Source organism: Monopterus albus, unplaced genomic scaffold (assembly GCF_001952655.1).
Source record: "Monopterus albus unplaced genomic scaffold, M_albus_1.0 scaffold26.1, whole genome shotgun sequence".
Taxonomy (NCBI): Eukaryota; Metazoa; Chordata; class Actinopteri; order Synbranchiformes; family Synbranchidae; genus Monopterus; species Monopterus albus.
Window position 1 is genome coordinate 2,816,636 of NW_018127906.1, and position 14,126 is coordinate 2,830,761.

At 41.8% G+C, this 14,126-nt stretch overlaps 2 protein-coding genes across 7 annotated transcripts in view; both read right to left on the reverse strand.

Moving 5' to 3' along the window:
- Nucleotides 1-959: 959 nt before the first annotated feature.
- On the reverse strand, nt 960-7,417 carry smarcb1a (SWI/SNF related BAF chromatin remodeling complex subunit B1a). Of its 3 annotated transcripts, none has more exons than XM_020595355.1 (10): nt 7,272-7,417; nt 6,130-6,241; nt 5,689-5,818; nt 5,427-5,564; nt 4,645-4,772; nt 4,376-4,542; nt 4,070-4,260; nt 2,262-2,393; nt 1,293-1,381; nt 960-1,122 (listed from the first exon to the last, which is right to left on the reverse strand). In XM_020595355.1, the coding sequence occupies exons 1-9, from the start codon at nt 7,353-7,355 to the stop codon at nt 1,342-1,344; spliced, it is 1,122 nt and encodes a 373-aa protein (XP_020451011.1). In that variant the 5' UTR covers nt 7,356-7,417; the 3' UTR covers nt 960-1,122; nt 1,293-1,341. The 3 variants fall into 3 exon arrangements, with proteins under 3 accessions (XP_020451011.1, XP_020451010.1, XP_020451009.1); XM_020595354.1 differs by having other exon boundaries at nt 960-1,170; XM_020595353.1 differs by having other exon boundaries at nt 960-1,381.
- Nucleotides 7,418-12,643: 5,226 nt separating this feature from the next.
- LOC109957320 (ral guanine nucleotide dissociation stimulator) overlaps nt 12,644-14,126 on the reverse strand; it is a 39,730-nt gene continuing 38,247 nt past the window's right edge. For all 4 annotated transcript variants that reach the window (XM_020595106.1, XM_020595105.1, XM_020595104.1 and 1 more), the window contains exon 18: nt 12,644-13,530. In XM_020595106.1, coding sequence (XP_020450762.1) covers nt 13,355-13,530 — 176 coding nt within the window. In that variant the 3' untranslated portion in view covers nt 12,644-13,354. The remainder of the gene's footprint in view (nt 13,531-14,126) is intronic.

Genomic DNA, 14,126 nt, shown 5'->3' on the forward strand with positions numbered 1-14,126 from the left:
ATTTTAGCTGAACAGCCTATAATTTTTTGCACCTCTTTATAGGTTTTCCCCTCTCCAATCAACTTTTTAATCAAAGTACGCTGTTCTTCTGAACAATGTCTTGAACGACCCATTTTCCTCAGGCTTTCAAATGCATGTTCAACAAGTGCTGGCTTCATCCTTAAATAGGGGCCACCTGATTCACACCTGTTATTTCACAAAATTGATGACCTCACTGATTGAATGCCACACTGCTATTTTTTTGAACACACCCCTTTCAACTAATTGCCCAATTGCACAGCCTTAAGAGCGTGCATATCATGAATGCTGGGTCTTGTTTGCTTTCTGAGAATCTACTGCACCTACTGGTAACTTGTTTGCCATGTAGCAATAAAAAATATACTAAAAATTATTCTGGTTAGTCACATTGTACTGCTATTATTTTGAACAATATTGTATAACTCTCCCCCTGCTGTCGAGTCACAACAACTGTCGACAGCCTGAAATCCCATCAGCCCCGTCTGCACACTCTGCACTTTCACCTGCTGCCTTTGTGGGGCAAACACTGACAACAATACGGGAACTGCTTAGCAAAACAGCAAGCAAACATGTCTGTGTGCCACAACACACACACACTTCATCGTCCTAACAGTGCACAGCCGAGTATTAGACATAGCCAGGGTTGGCCCCGCCCTTAATAAACTTTAACCCCTCCGGACGTTTTAGGGCCAAAGACACGCAGCTTAGGTTGACTGGCTGCCTGAATTGCCCGTAGAAGAGAGTGTGGTTGTTTGTCTACGTGTCAGCCCTGTGATAGAATGACGACCTGTCCAGGGTGGACCCCACCTCTCACCCAGTGTCAGCTGGGATTGGCTCCAGCCCCTCATCCCTGTTCAGGTTAAGTGGTTTAGATAAAGGATGGATGTTTAGTAAACCAGTAAACTTGTACAGAAACACTGATACAAAACATAAGCAGCAAATCGAGCTTTCACTTGTTTTTATTTTGTAAGAATTAATAAAATGTACAAAAAGACAACAAATACAACATAATATATTATCTGAGACCGGCTGTGTGTCTTTTCCTCCCTCTGTGGTCAGGTGAAGAGAGTCAGTGAGTCAAAGTGAGAGAGCAGCTTCTCCACGCTGAAGGTCACAAGGGAAACACAGAGTAGGGACGTTTTCTACCGAGCGCTTTGTCAAACAGAACAAAGTATTAATGATAAAAAGTAACGCGGTGAACGGTGGACTGAGGACTGGGTCGAGATGGAGGAACATCATAGTTGGTGAAGTTGCGAACCATGACAGCGCCATACCTCAAATCAAACAAGCAACAGTCCTGTAGGGCCGCTGGCACCGCTGCGTCTACCATGCCGGTGCTGTGTTCGCCAGTCGCCTCATTCGCCTGGGGAGCAAACAGGAACAAAGTGTCAATCTCCGTGCCCTCATAAACCAACAACAGTAACTAAAGGACCTACTGCAGACAGGACACACAGCCCAGACTGTTAACACTATTGTCACTAGAGCTGAAGCAATCGATCAGTTAATCAACTGATTCATTGATTGTGGAAGAAAAGACTCCAGCCTCCCAGATGTGAGGATTTGTTGATTTGAACTGTTTTATATCACAGTTAACTGAAAATCTTTTGGATTGTTGTCCAGAGAAAAGAAGATGTGTGAAGATGTTTGACATTTTACCAAATAACATTTTAATTAAAACATTGTCATGTTAAATTGATAAATCAGTGACTGTCCTGATAAACTTTACCTGAGACCCAGGTCTGGTTTTTGACAGAACTGAGACACATTCATAGTCAGAAAAAACAGCCAGCGTGCAAAGCAAAGATGTAGTCACGTAAAACCATCAGATCATAAACTTTAAAGCTGGATTCTAGTCCAGCACCGTCTCCATTTAAATGGGTCAGAACACGTAAAAGCCTTCCTGCCACATAAGACAACTGAACTCAAGCTGCAAGAATCGGATAAGACAACCTTTAATCCTATAATACAAAATTTGGAGTAAAATGTTGAATGTGAATCTTCAATTAATCTTAAACTGGGACCTTGGTCATACATAATCAACATTTTCATTGCTCATTCTTTCAGTGTTTGCTGCAAAAATGACTAAAATCATTTGTTGATTATCAAAATAGTTACGATTATTTGACTGATTAAACGATTTGAACATGTTTTTGCAAAACAATTAAGATGTAAAAAGTGTGAAGGAGATAAGACAGTGTAAGAGACCTGGCAGCATCAGAAACACACAACAGGCTGACCCTCACCTCGTGTTTCTGTCCTGGTCTCTGATCTTCTTCTCCATCTCTGCGTCTGTCAGGGTTTCCAGCAGTGGGCACCACTGGTCAGCATCGCCCGTGTTTCTGATGGCTATCTCCACTGTGGGGAGGGGGTTCTCACTGCACAACACCAAACACAAGAAGGAAGCCGTTTGCATCACTGCAGTGCTCAAGACTTGTTGCCACTGTTTTTATTTTCTGTGCCTCTGGTCACTAGCAAAGGTAAAAATGGCGGCTCTGAACTCGTTTTCATGCACGCGACCACTGCAGACAGGGAGTAGGTGCAGGTGACAGCCTGGATGAACATATGAACATTCAAAGACATTCAGTTCTGCAGCGCTCTTGTGCCCCAGCTCTGGTCAGTTTGACTTTTCTTTGCACTATGAAATGATTGCGCCTGGGGGCCGTTACCAGGACTCGGGTGTCTCATAACCCATCAGCGCACAGACTCAGATAAGCAACAGAAAACTGATGGATGGATTCAATTAAAAAAAATCTCCTGACAGTCTAAATCTAAAACTACTGTTACCGTCTACAGCAGACAAGGAAAAAACAAAGACAATTGTAAATTAAATTTAAGGTCTTTAATAACATCTAAAACATGAGGACCTGCAGACTATTGTAACAGGCATGAAAATGAGATGTCCTAACACGAGATGTCCAGCTGTGACACAGATCTGCACTGTTGCCCGGGTCAGGAAATATTTCATAACTCTGTCGGCCACTTTTCACCCAGAGAGCCATCAGAGCAGCAGTACACGCCAAACAAGACCTTAACCTCATTCAGCGTCAGGCCCGTGAGGAAAGCTTCAGATTACAAAGTAAAACGCAACAACATACATCATATTATCTGGCTGGGTCTCTTTATTGTGTAGTGGTGTAACAGTACCCGAATGCAGAAGTACTGCCACCTGCTGTTCGTCTCAGTGAACCAATAGTCACAGGGAATGGAAGCGTACTAATTCATGTTTGTCGCAGATTTTCTGAAAGTTCTAAAGATTTACACCAAATTGGAATAAAAACTTGGCTAACGGCTGATCATTAACTGCGCCAGGTCCAAGCTAGTGCTCAACCAATACGGGTTCTTCAATAGCCGATGCCGATATATACACAACACAGCATCACATTTTCTTTTTGTGTCAGATAAAATACAATAATTTAAGAATAATAAATGAGACAAATTTGATGAAGCTAAATTAACATTTAATACTAATGAATCATGCCAATATTTGAATTATTTCAAGTACTTAAACATAAAAAATGATCACTGTCTGTTTGCTACACTCTGCACTCCTCTTATCATTTGAAATGTTTTTTAAAAAGTCCACAAGTAATCAAAAAACTAAACTCTGCTGCCTGCAGACATTCTTTGCTAACCTGCCTCGTGTGCACAGACATGAGCCTCATCTAGTGGTCCCACTAGTACAAACTGTATGCCTCCCTCTAAATCTAAGCCCAAGTTACTGCCATTGTCCATTAATGTCCATCTAAGGTGGTGTGTGGTTAAAAAGTGATGCAACGTAGGGATGTGCAACACATTCACCTCTAAACACTTCAGCAAATGTTTAAATTCTACTGCTGTTTTTTTCTAATTAGTGGCAATGCCCACATATAAGCTATGATGACACTGTGGAAACATGTTTTCCACCCCACTGCTGCACACGTCCTCGACCTCTAATTATGGGCTCGGTGGGTGACACTGATACAGGATTAAGTCCATACCAACAAGGCAGAGATACAAAATGTCAGCTGACATAACTTCAGTTCCACATCTTGTCACGTCTGTGAGACAGTACCTGAAGGCATACGTCCTCTGATGCCAGCTCAGCTGACCGCGGATGCTGTAGGCAATGGTGGTGACAAACTCCCCGCCCAGGCCGAGCTCGGAGCACAGCTTCAGGGCAAACTTCTCTGGAGAGTTCTCCCTCTCTGACATGTCCCACTCAAACTGGTCCACCAGAGAGATGTTCCCAACATGGATGTTCAACTGGAGAACAAAAATATTTAGAAAAGAATGGGTTGCAAGTCACTTTCTGCACTACAACATTGGCACAGGGGGATGAGTGGCATGGAAAGAGGAATTTTTCAGCGCAGAGCGTCACCTTGATGATGACCCTCTGGTCCGTCTGGTCCTCCAGGATACTGTCTGTCGGATAAGACTCAATCTGCTGTCGGATGGCAGAGGCGATGGCAGGGACGAAGGCCAGTGGGTTGAGGTCTAGGTCGTCACAGAGGATCTCAGCGAACATCTCAGGCGTCATGAGCTTCTCTAAAAAGTTCAAAAGGAGGAGAAGTGCACCATTTGCAATCTCTTTAGCGCCATGACATCATTGATTTGTCACTACAATTTTCTGAGCCGAGAGAAAGTTACCATTCATATTCCAGGTGAAAGCATCTCTGAGCTTCTGCCCCTCAATCTCCATGTCCAGACGGATTGGAACCAGAACTTCAGACTGAGTGGCGTTCTCGTGGATCACTGCTGGATCGTGGTCGTCAAAGCTGGGCAAGACAAATACACGGGGCAAAAAGTTACAGGAGCATTAGCAGAGAGATTTTAAATTTTATGACCACAACATTCTAGTCAGCCTGGAAACCTGAAAGAGAGCTTATGAGGAGACCAATATGAAAAGCTGTTTTGTGCCTAAAATTACACCAATTATAAAACAATGAGTTGAAAATGTTGATTATCTGAAGAAAGAAAGCGGGATTTTATGACGCAGTGGATTGTTTGACACTGGCCCTTCATGAATAAACTTCCTTAGAACATCAGGCAGTTCAAACTGTTACTGTGTGTTTCAGGCTGTTTATTGAAAATGGTCACAGTTCTGTGTTTGACTGTGCCTTCAGTTTGGTAATACTTAACAGAGGAGAACACGGATCATTGAAAATATGTCACACTAAACAGGTGGACAGTCTGCTTTCATGATCCATGTCTGATCAATAATACTCTACTAACACAGTCTGCCAGGAGTGCTGCCTGCACTCTAAGTTTTTGCATTATCACACCCAGTGTCTGATACTAAGACACTTTTAGGTTGGGTTTTCCTTCCATTTGTAAGTTGTCCACAGTTGCAGCTGTTTTGTTCCAACCTTACAAACCAAAGAAATTAAATAAACGCCCCACAGCAACATGAGCTTGTTCCTGCTGCTTACCACAGTGGGAAGGTCCTCTTCTTGTCACGACCCAGTCGGCTGCGGTTGATGGTGGTGGAGCAGGGCACAGCGTCCAGGTGGTGAGAACTGTTGGGCAGTGTGGGAACCCACTGGCTGTTCCTCTTCGCCTTCTGTTCCCTGGTGACAGAGCAGGACACACAGACATGTTGAAATTGTACAGCTTAGATGCTAACATCAGTTACTTTCCAGACAGTGTCCGGAAACCATGTCCTGTTTGAACCGTGTTGTCAGGTGAATGTACCTGAGGTAGGCGGGGGGCTCCGTGCTGATGGAGACAGCTTTGTACTTCTCGTCATTTCCTTCAAGGATCTCCTCAACCTCAGAAGCCTTCAGCAGGGTGACGCTGGTGGCCAGCTGCGTGTAACCATGATCTGAAGAACACGAGTCACATCAACACAGAAACAGCAGCTGACAATGAAGGTGGGACTGAATCGGGCAGCCACTGAAATGACTATCCCTGTGTCAAAGTGTGTATCACAGTTTTACCCATTCAAAAAAAAATGAGAGATCTTTATTTCCACTGACCAATTTTTCTTAACATGATATATTCAGTAACAATAGATAGGATGTATAGGCCAGAATTTCTAAGTAGAACAGCCTGAGGAACTAGATAATACTGGGAATTCAAAGCTTGGCACCACCCCACCCAGCTGTAGACGTGTTAGTGCCACACTCTACCGACCATGTGATGACTCCACTATTTTCTTCCGTTCTTCTACCGATGCCAGTTTCCTCCATAATGATGGATATCTTTTATACAGGGAGCCTCTGAACATACGGAGGTAGTTTCCCACCTGAACACAAACAAACAAAAAGATTCAGGGAACATGAAAACAAAGCACTGTGGCTAAACACATATTCTTGATGACAAGCTGTCTCTTTATTTTTGTTGCTGGTTCCAGTTTTATATTTTGTTAGTTTGGGCTATGGACACCTGGTGGGCATTTGCCAGATCAAAGAAATAAATGATACATCAGTAAAACAAGCCGATTAATAAACTGTGACAATAATCGTCAGTTGCTGCCCTATACAACGTCAGACATGTTTTCCATGTGACTGCTTGACACAGGACTGAACCATACGACCTAAAACGGTCTCACAGTAAATCCTCACATAGCATCTTTCTCTTTTACACAAGTATACGATGTTTCCTTTATTGCGCCGTTTTACTGGATCAGTCAGATATTATCACCTGCGGATACTGGACTTGTGGACGGAACAACTGCAAGGAAGGCCTTCGTAATCGTAGGTAGTGAGGAAGCATGAAAACTTCCCCAAAAAAACAGAAGAACGTTGTGCAACACACTCTATAACAGGCTCACGAACAGAAAATGGCTGGAGATTTTAGGAACTCAACATGCATTAGTATTAATTTATTACATGCCGCCTTAAGCTACACAACGCCGAATAACCCCAAAGTCTACAATTAAACACAATGCACCGTTATATAGAGAATTTAGCCACATGAAAATATTTAAACTAAGATTATACCTGTTTTGTTTAGCGCTAACGTTAACCAAATTTTGCTAACTTGCTAATTGCTAGCTAGCTCAGATAAAGAAAACTAGTAAACCTCCTAAGAACAAATGTTTCACCTTTACATCGGTTACAGTGTAAAGTGTTTTGTCTGCACGACCTTTCTCAGTTATCTTAACGTAAATAGATAAACGAGTCTTCGCGTGCTATCCTCCCCCTCTGCTAGCATTGTTGTGCTAGCCGGTGAGTTAGCTAGCTGCTAAGACACCGGCTGCCAGGTTAAGCGAAACATTTTGGCAATAATTAAATGATTAAAACGAAGATATGTTAATGAGGTAAAAGACTAACCTCCGACCCGATCATGTAAAAATCTCCATCCTCCTCGAGCTGAAATTTGACCGGTTTTTGTCCAAACGTCTTGCTAAGGGCCATACTGAAATGAAATAACAAAGCTTTGAACTACTGCGCAGGCGCGACTAGTAAGCCAATTGTCGCTAAGTGATGACTTGTATCAATCAGCCTATCGGTCAACAAGTTAATCAATACTTAATGATACACTTGTTAATGTATTTGTCAGTGGATCTATAGCCTCTATCGACTTAAATCTTTGTCTTAACCTTTTCACCACGCATCACTGGTACTCCTTATTGAATTAGTTGTTTAATGTAAATCTTTATTTGTTGTGCTTTTGTCTAAGCATGTATATAACGTAAAGACTATAATAACAATGTATAACAGTGTCGGTCTATATTTAGTTCACAGTGGATACCTAGCATCTTGAGCATCAACTTCCTTTAAGAGGAATCATTCCATCTAAACTTTTAAATTGAATTTCCTCTGCACGTCTATAGAGATTAGGCTAGCTACACCAAACTGTTATTACATTATGTACACATTAATTGTAATGTACACATATATTACATTATGCTTGAAAAGTGATTAGGAATTTTAACAATCAAGTTTGAGTTCAGTTTAACACATATATTCATTAGAAAATATCCTTTATTTAGTTTTCAGAGCTTCTGTCAAATAAAGATCACTTATTTTCAGGAGATTCAAATCCACTGTGATGCTACTGTACAATTTGTATCAGATTCTTGCCAGTTCCTTCATTTTAACACAGCAGAAGCAATAATAAAAAGAAGACTTTTTACTTTTAGAAACTTAATGTTTATTCATATATACATGAATATATTAATCTATAACCAAGAAAGAAGAGAATGTACAATGCAAAACAAAATCTTTATATACAAATCAATAAATAAACAAAGACATAATCCAGGACAGTTTCGTATTCTACATAGGTTTTGTGTTCTTGGTAGAACTAGGAAAAGAAATGCCTGTAGTCAGAAAAAGTTCTGAAATATGTCTGTTAACATGGAAAATGGCACCCAAGCACAGTTCAGGGGAACAAAAAGGAAAAAAAAAACACTACACCAGCTGGTTTTAAGTTTTTACTTCTTCTCTTGTAAACGCAGCCTTTTTTTGTTCAAACTCGCACAGAATCAGGTCAAATCACAAAAGGTATGTCATGTCAACACAGGCTACAACACAGACCAGTCTGACATCAACCTCACCAGCACAGAAACACTTGCAGGGTCAGGAAAGTCATGTAAAGTTCCACTCGTGCACAATTTTCATGTTCTCAGACCTAAAGTAGAGATGGAGCTGCTGCAGAAACACTGAACAGACATTGCTCTTTGATTAGAGGCCCAGGAATATAAAGGTTTGTTCCAACCAAACACCACAGTAGAGACCAAATGTGGATTCATCCACTGCCAAAAATAGCCCCTAACAAATGTACCATTGCTTTTTTTTTTTAGAAACTGCCGGGGCTTTTTAAAATGAAACATATTTATGAGGTGTTTTTAAAGATTTACATCTTCTGTAGGAACCAAGGACAACGAGAGAGAGACAGACTAACACATTGTTGGTTTGGGTCTTTTCGTGAGATGTGTTGACAACAGCCTCAGCTATAAACCAGGTGCATTTTGACTGACTGTGGATCAGCTGCAGCATTTTCACTTCTTTAAAATTGGACCTTTTCAGTGTGAAAAATAGTAGATTTGCTGCAGTGCTTGTCATCTATAATCCATTTGTAACGTAAAGCATTAGCTACCAAAACACTTTTTCGCACACCACGGTGCATTGAAGGTTGTAAAAGCTGCCATGAAAGAAGGGAGAATGAACTCTAATATCGCACTGACAGCAAATATCTTAATAGTTTTAACAGAGAAAAAGGGTCTCGACTGCACTGATGACTGTTCACGTTTGTGTTGCTGCTCTGTTAGGCTTCCACTATAACTATCATGGTCTTACAGTGGTTTCCATCCCTAAAATGTCCACAAAAAGGAAAAGTGATTTAACAAAGTAACTCAATACAGTTTTCTCAATAAGGCGTGCAAAATCAAAACCTCATGACATGACTACTTCATTAACGGGACTCGAGATTCTTTGTTTCCTTCACATAATTCAACCAGAAATGTTTTTACACCTGTAGAATTTGGTTGGAACAAAAAAAAAAAAAAAGTCGATGGTTAAAAACTGCAGCTTTTCAGGCTGAAACGCTCCAGTTCTGAATATTTGCAAACCTGGGAGCCGTTTGTTATATTAAATCAAAACATATGAAGACAGGTTTCTAAACCAGCTTCATCTGCGGCTCCTGTCAGGCACCTTTGCTTCAAGTTTCTTGGACAACAGTCTAAATCTCCACAGGGAAATAGGTCAAAAGAACAGTTTTGTAGTGTTCTCACCCTTTTTTGTTTTTCAGAAAAACGCGACAACAGTAAACATATAAACTTGATTTTTTTTTCCTGCTGTGAAAGGCAGCGAATTCATCTGTTAAAAGCAACCATTTCCTCCCGTTCCTTGTTACGTTTGGCACATGTAGGGTCAGGCCCGCCGCCTTCGCTACTCACCCACAGCAGGAGCAAAAGGTGGATGTTAACTACGACACTGTTATGGGGGGGTGAGACGTTTGGTTTTGTTCACAGTGCTCGACATGACGCGCCAGCCAACACGCAGAGAGGGCAGAGTGAAAGGCCTGAAGGTCACAGTGTTCAACAGCAAGGGATCTCACCAACAACATCCACGACAGCCGCACATAACCATATTGCTTTCGCTGTTTGTCTGTTGTTTTTTTTTGGCCGGGGGGCTTCATTCATTTCATCATTAAAAAAAAATTTGAAACTTCATGCAGGAAAAACAAACAAAAAAGGCAAAATGTGGTCGCAGTGCAATCCAGACAAAGTGAGTGTTTTGCTGCAGTGACATGAACAAGTGATTAGGAAAAATCCAACCTTATATATTCAGTCAGATTTGGTGAACAAACTCCCAGTGATTTCCCAGAATGCTATGCAGCAGCGCTGAGAGAAAGGCGGTGTGTCTGTCTGCTCTAATATGAGATGCAAGCATGAGCGTGTCAGGCTAATATGCTCACAGCTGACAGAGCAAACTGAGCATTACTCACAAAACTGAAGAGATTTGCTTTATTAGTTTGTGGAGTTACAGGTGCATTAAAAAAATTTACCCATTCACAAGTGCATGTGTCGGTTCTGGATGTTTTTAGGTTTAATGATACAGGGTCGGATCTGGGGAAGTTCACACAACATTACTACCCAAGAAGGTTTTAGTGTTTTGTTTTGTAAAGTACAAACGTGAAAATATGAAGTAGCCCATGTTGGCTAAGCAGCCAAACAAGCACATGTTAGAACAAATATACATTTCATTACATTATTTTCTGATCACACTTGCATTATATTAAAACTAATGTTAGGCTACTCAGTACAAGAACAATCAAAGAAACACTAGTTTTCCCCTCCCTTGTTAAAACGTACATTTATGAGGAACTATCAGTTTTTAATTTATTCCGTTTGTCTTTTTGAGTTTTTATCTCTTTTAAAACTTTTAATGTACATCTTTTTTTTTTTTTTTTTTTGAATCTTCTTTTTGGTTGGTTTTTGCCATTAACATTTTATGTCTCTCCAACTTGAAGGTGCTCTGCAAGTAGAGATTATTATTACTGTGGTCTCCTCCATAGATCGTTACCTAGTGAGGAGGCTGGCATTTTGCCTGAGACCTGTTAGCTTTAGCCCAAAAGTGCAAGTTCATATTAAAGACCCATTTTTCAGGATTATCATTTTAGGTCAGATAGAAAAATTAAAAAACTAACCAGAGATGATGTTTTCAACCACTTCCTGGAGCTAATGTTAGCAAGGCTGGCTAGCTAGCCACAGTTAACAAATTGTTGCCAAAAGTTCATTTTCTATGGCGAATCTGCACGTTAGCACTGTAAACTGCATGTGTCAAATAAGCCTGGCAGATGATGCAGCTACAGAGGGAGGGGCTTAGCTAACAATCGCTACAACAGTGAGTGTAGTGTGCAGCCAGAAGCCCTTTCAAAGTTTCTCTTGATGATTTATACCTGTCAGAAATAATGCTGTGGAAATAAAACAAATATAAACCAGGAACTGAAAGCTTTTTTTAAAGTGGAACAAGGTGTTTCAGGTTGGATTTTTCCTTTAAAAGAAACTGATGGAGGACAGAACAGAGTAAAGACAGAAGAGTTTGTTCCCTCCTGTGCAGGTGAGCAGCATCCCTGTCATTCACCTGGGCTACTACACACAGCCTTGTGTCAAAGCTCTATCCAGACTCCACATTTTACCGCCTGATTTATGGAGCTTGTCTACATTCTGACAGTTTTTGACAAGGCTTCCAGATCTGGAACTCATCAGAATGTATTCTTTCTACACCTACTGTGAGTTAGAGCCCAGGCAGCACAGACTGCCATCATTACCAGCACGTAAACCACAGCCGACACCAAAACATCCTGCAAGATAAATCAGCAGGACTCGTCAGGTGCATCTGCAACACACAGGCCTGTCATGGCGCATTTGGAGAGTAGTTACTAGTGGATATGAAGGATGAGCCGCCATGTTGGAAGAACTAAACCACAGTCTGTCACTTCTTCCTGTGCACTAGTCCAGGGTTAGACAAAATATCAGTTTTCTTCTGAGACAATTATGTTCCTCATTAACCACTGCCTGAAAGAAACGTGGGGATCTTTCCGAGTATGCTTCTTATTTTTTGTTCTTTTTATGTAGTTGATATTTTCATTTATTCTTTTGTAAATGCCTGTTTTAAGTTTCTCTTCTGCAGTACTTTGGGGACACAAGAGCATAGTGCACCTCTTTGGGGTGAAGAAGAGACGTTTGATATCTTCCAACATGGCGGCCAGTGGGCAGGAAGGGGATCAAGCAGTGGAGACGGTTGGCAGCAACATATCTGAGCTCAGCGATGCAAAATGAAAAAAAAAATATAATATACAAAGCAAAATGGAAAAAGTGTTGATATTGTGACGAGTCTGTTAACAAAATCTTATGGTCCACTTCAAACGAAGATACTGCACAGTTGGTGTTACTTGATATATATACAGTCAGTTTTTCACTTTTGTTTTCAGCTCACTTGTTCTTCCTCTCAAACTGTCCCAGTCAAGTGCAATCAAAGAACCACCCGAGCCCTCACGGTGTAGTGGTTGTGATTCATTAATAAAAAACACAAAGCAGTGGCATGTGATTCATGGCTGTGCCCATTTCAGACTACTTGACCTTTTTTTTTGTAACATGGCAGCATTCAGAAGTTCAAGAGTACAGATCCCCCCGCGCACAACACCGGAGGTAAAAGTTCAGCGCTGTAGTTCTAGAAACACTGTTGACATCAGGAACCCTGGGGCAACACGGTAAAGGTGGTGGAGCACTCACGACAAAAGTTCCCTGAAAAGTAGAAACACTTTTGAACACCCAGTCGGTTCACACGTCTGCATTTACTGGCCGAGGCACTGTACTGTTCTATGTACACTCCACGCCAGCCGGGGGCGTGCATGAGAACTGAAGCGGAAGGTACAGAGACCAAGGCTGCCCAGGGGTTAAAAAAGTGTTTCATCGAAGGTACGTGAATCCTCTTGTGAGCAAGAGGCTTGAATCTTTAAGAGCTGACTGAGTGATGTCAACATGTAAACACTTGTAAACAAAAAGTAATGGGCCAGGAAATAAACTGGATCTGCTTTTCCACCAGCCAGCACCACCAGTCATGTTACACTGGAGGAGCCTCCAAGTAGCAGTGTCCGACACCAACGGCTCCCTCTGTTTTCATGAACTCACAGCTTCTGTGTGGGTGTTTCCTGTGACTCACTCAGCCTTTAAAGTCCACACAGGGTCCTGATGATGTGAAGATGTGGCTAAGTGCTAAGGCTCTCCTCAGAAAGGCTGCTTGGTTGTTCCTCTCCAGACATCTCCGACGCTGTCCAAACCAAAGCTCAGATCATTCAGGTTAGTTGGCCTCCAGTAGACCTGAACTGAAATGTTTCTTCTGAGGTGTGGAGACCAGAGAGGGTTAAGGGGGTGAGGGGGCAACAGGAAGTGGTGCGTTTCTCCTCAGAAGATCCCTTTAGCGATTTTCAGTCCTTTCTGTTTCATGCGAGGCAGTGTCGAACTGGCCACGTTCTTGGCCCGCACCGGCCGAGCCAAGCCGCGCTTCTTCAGCACAAAGTCGTAGTTGGCAGTAGAGTTCATGGCGTAGAAGACATTGGCGTTGTCTGGGATCCGCAGCTCTACAGGACAACATGGGCCAAAGGAGAAAACACACAAAATGCTACTGTTATCGCTTGTGTCTCCAAGAAGGAAAATGAATCAAAAGAACAATATTCTGTAATAAATTAAAAATAAAATGTTGTACACTAAAAATCCAAAAAAGTCTTTTGTCAGTGCTAATACTGTAAAAATACATAAAACCAATAAAACTTTTTAAGAAGAAACACGGGAAACATATTGTGACTTGCACAGTTGCAACAACAAATGATAAACTTTGTGCAAACTTCGACTGACTGACATTTCCTTTTACAAATCAGATTGTCACATGAATGTTCGCCCCCTAGAACATGAATGGACCATGCTATGAGAGCTGGATACGGCGCCGCCACTTTGCCCTTCAGCCAGTTTCTCTCAGTGCCCCCTAATGCAACAAAAAAATCCCCCTGCGGCCCGAAAAGCAGGGGAAACACTAATGTGAATGTGCTGCACAACACAGAAGAAAAACTTTCAGTGGGAAGAACTGGCGCCAGTATCCAGCTGTCATAATACATCCATCATGCCACAAACCTGCAGACAAAGACGACTGGCACAGTCAGAGACAACCTTCCTAATGGAA

Excerpts from the sequence above, each read along its gene's own strand:
- smarcb1a (XM_020595355.1), bottom strand. The coding sequence starts at position 7,355 with ATGGCCCTTAGCAAGACGTTTGGACAAAAACCGGTCAAATTTCAGCTC. Across the intron at positions 5,565-5,688 it reads GAGCCCCCCGCCTACCTCAG|GGAACAGAAGGCGAAGAGGA; the intron begins GTACATTCACCT and ends CTCTGTCACCAG. Across the intron at positions 4,261-4,375 it reads ACCAGAGGGTCATCATCAAG|TTGAACATCCATGTTGGGAA; the intron begins GTGACGCTCTGC and ends TTTGTTCTCCAG.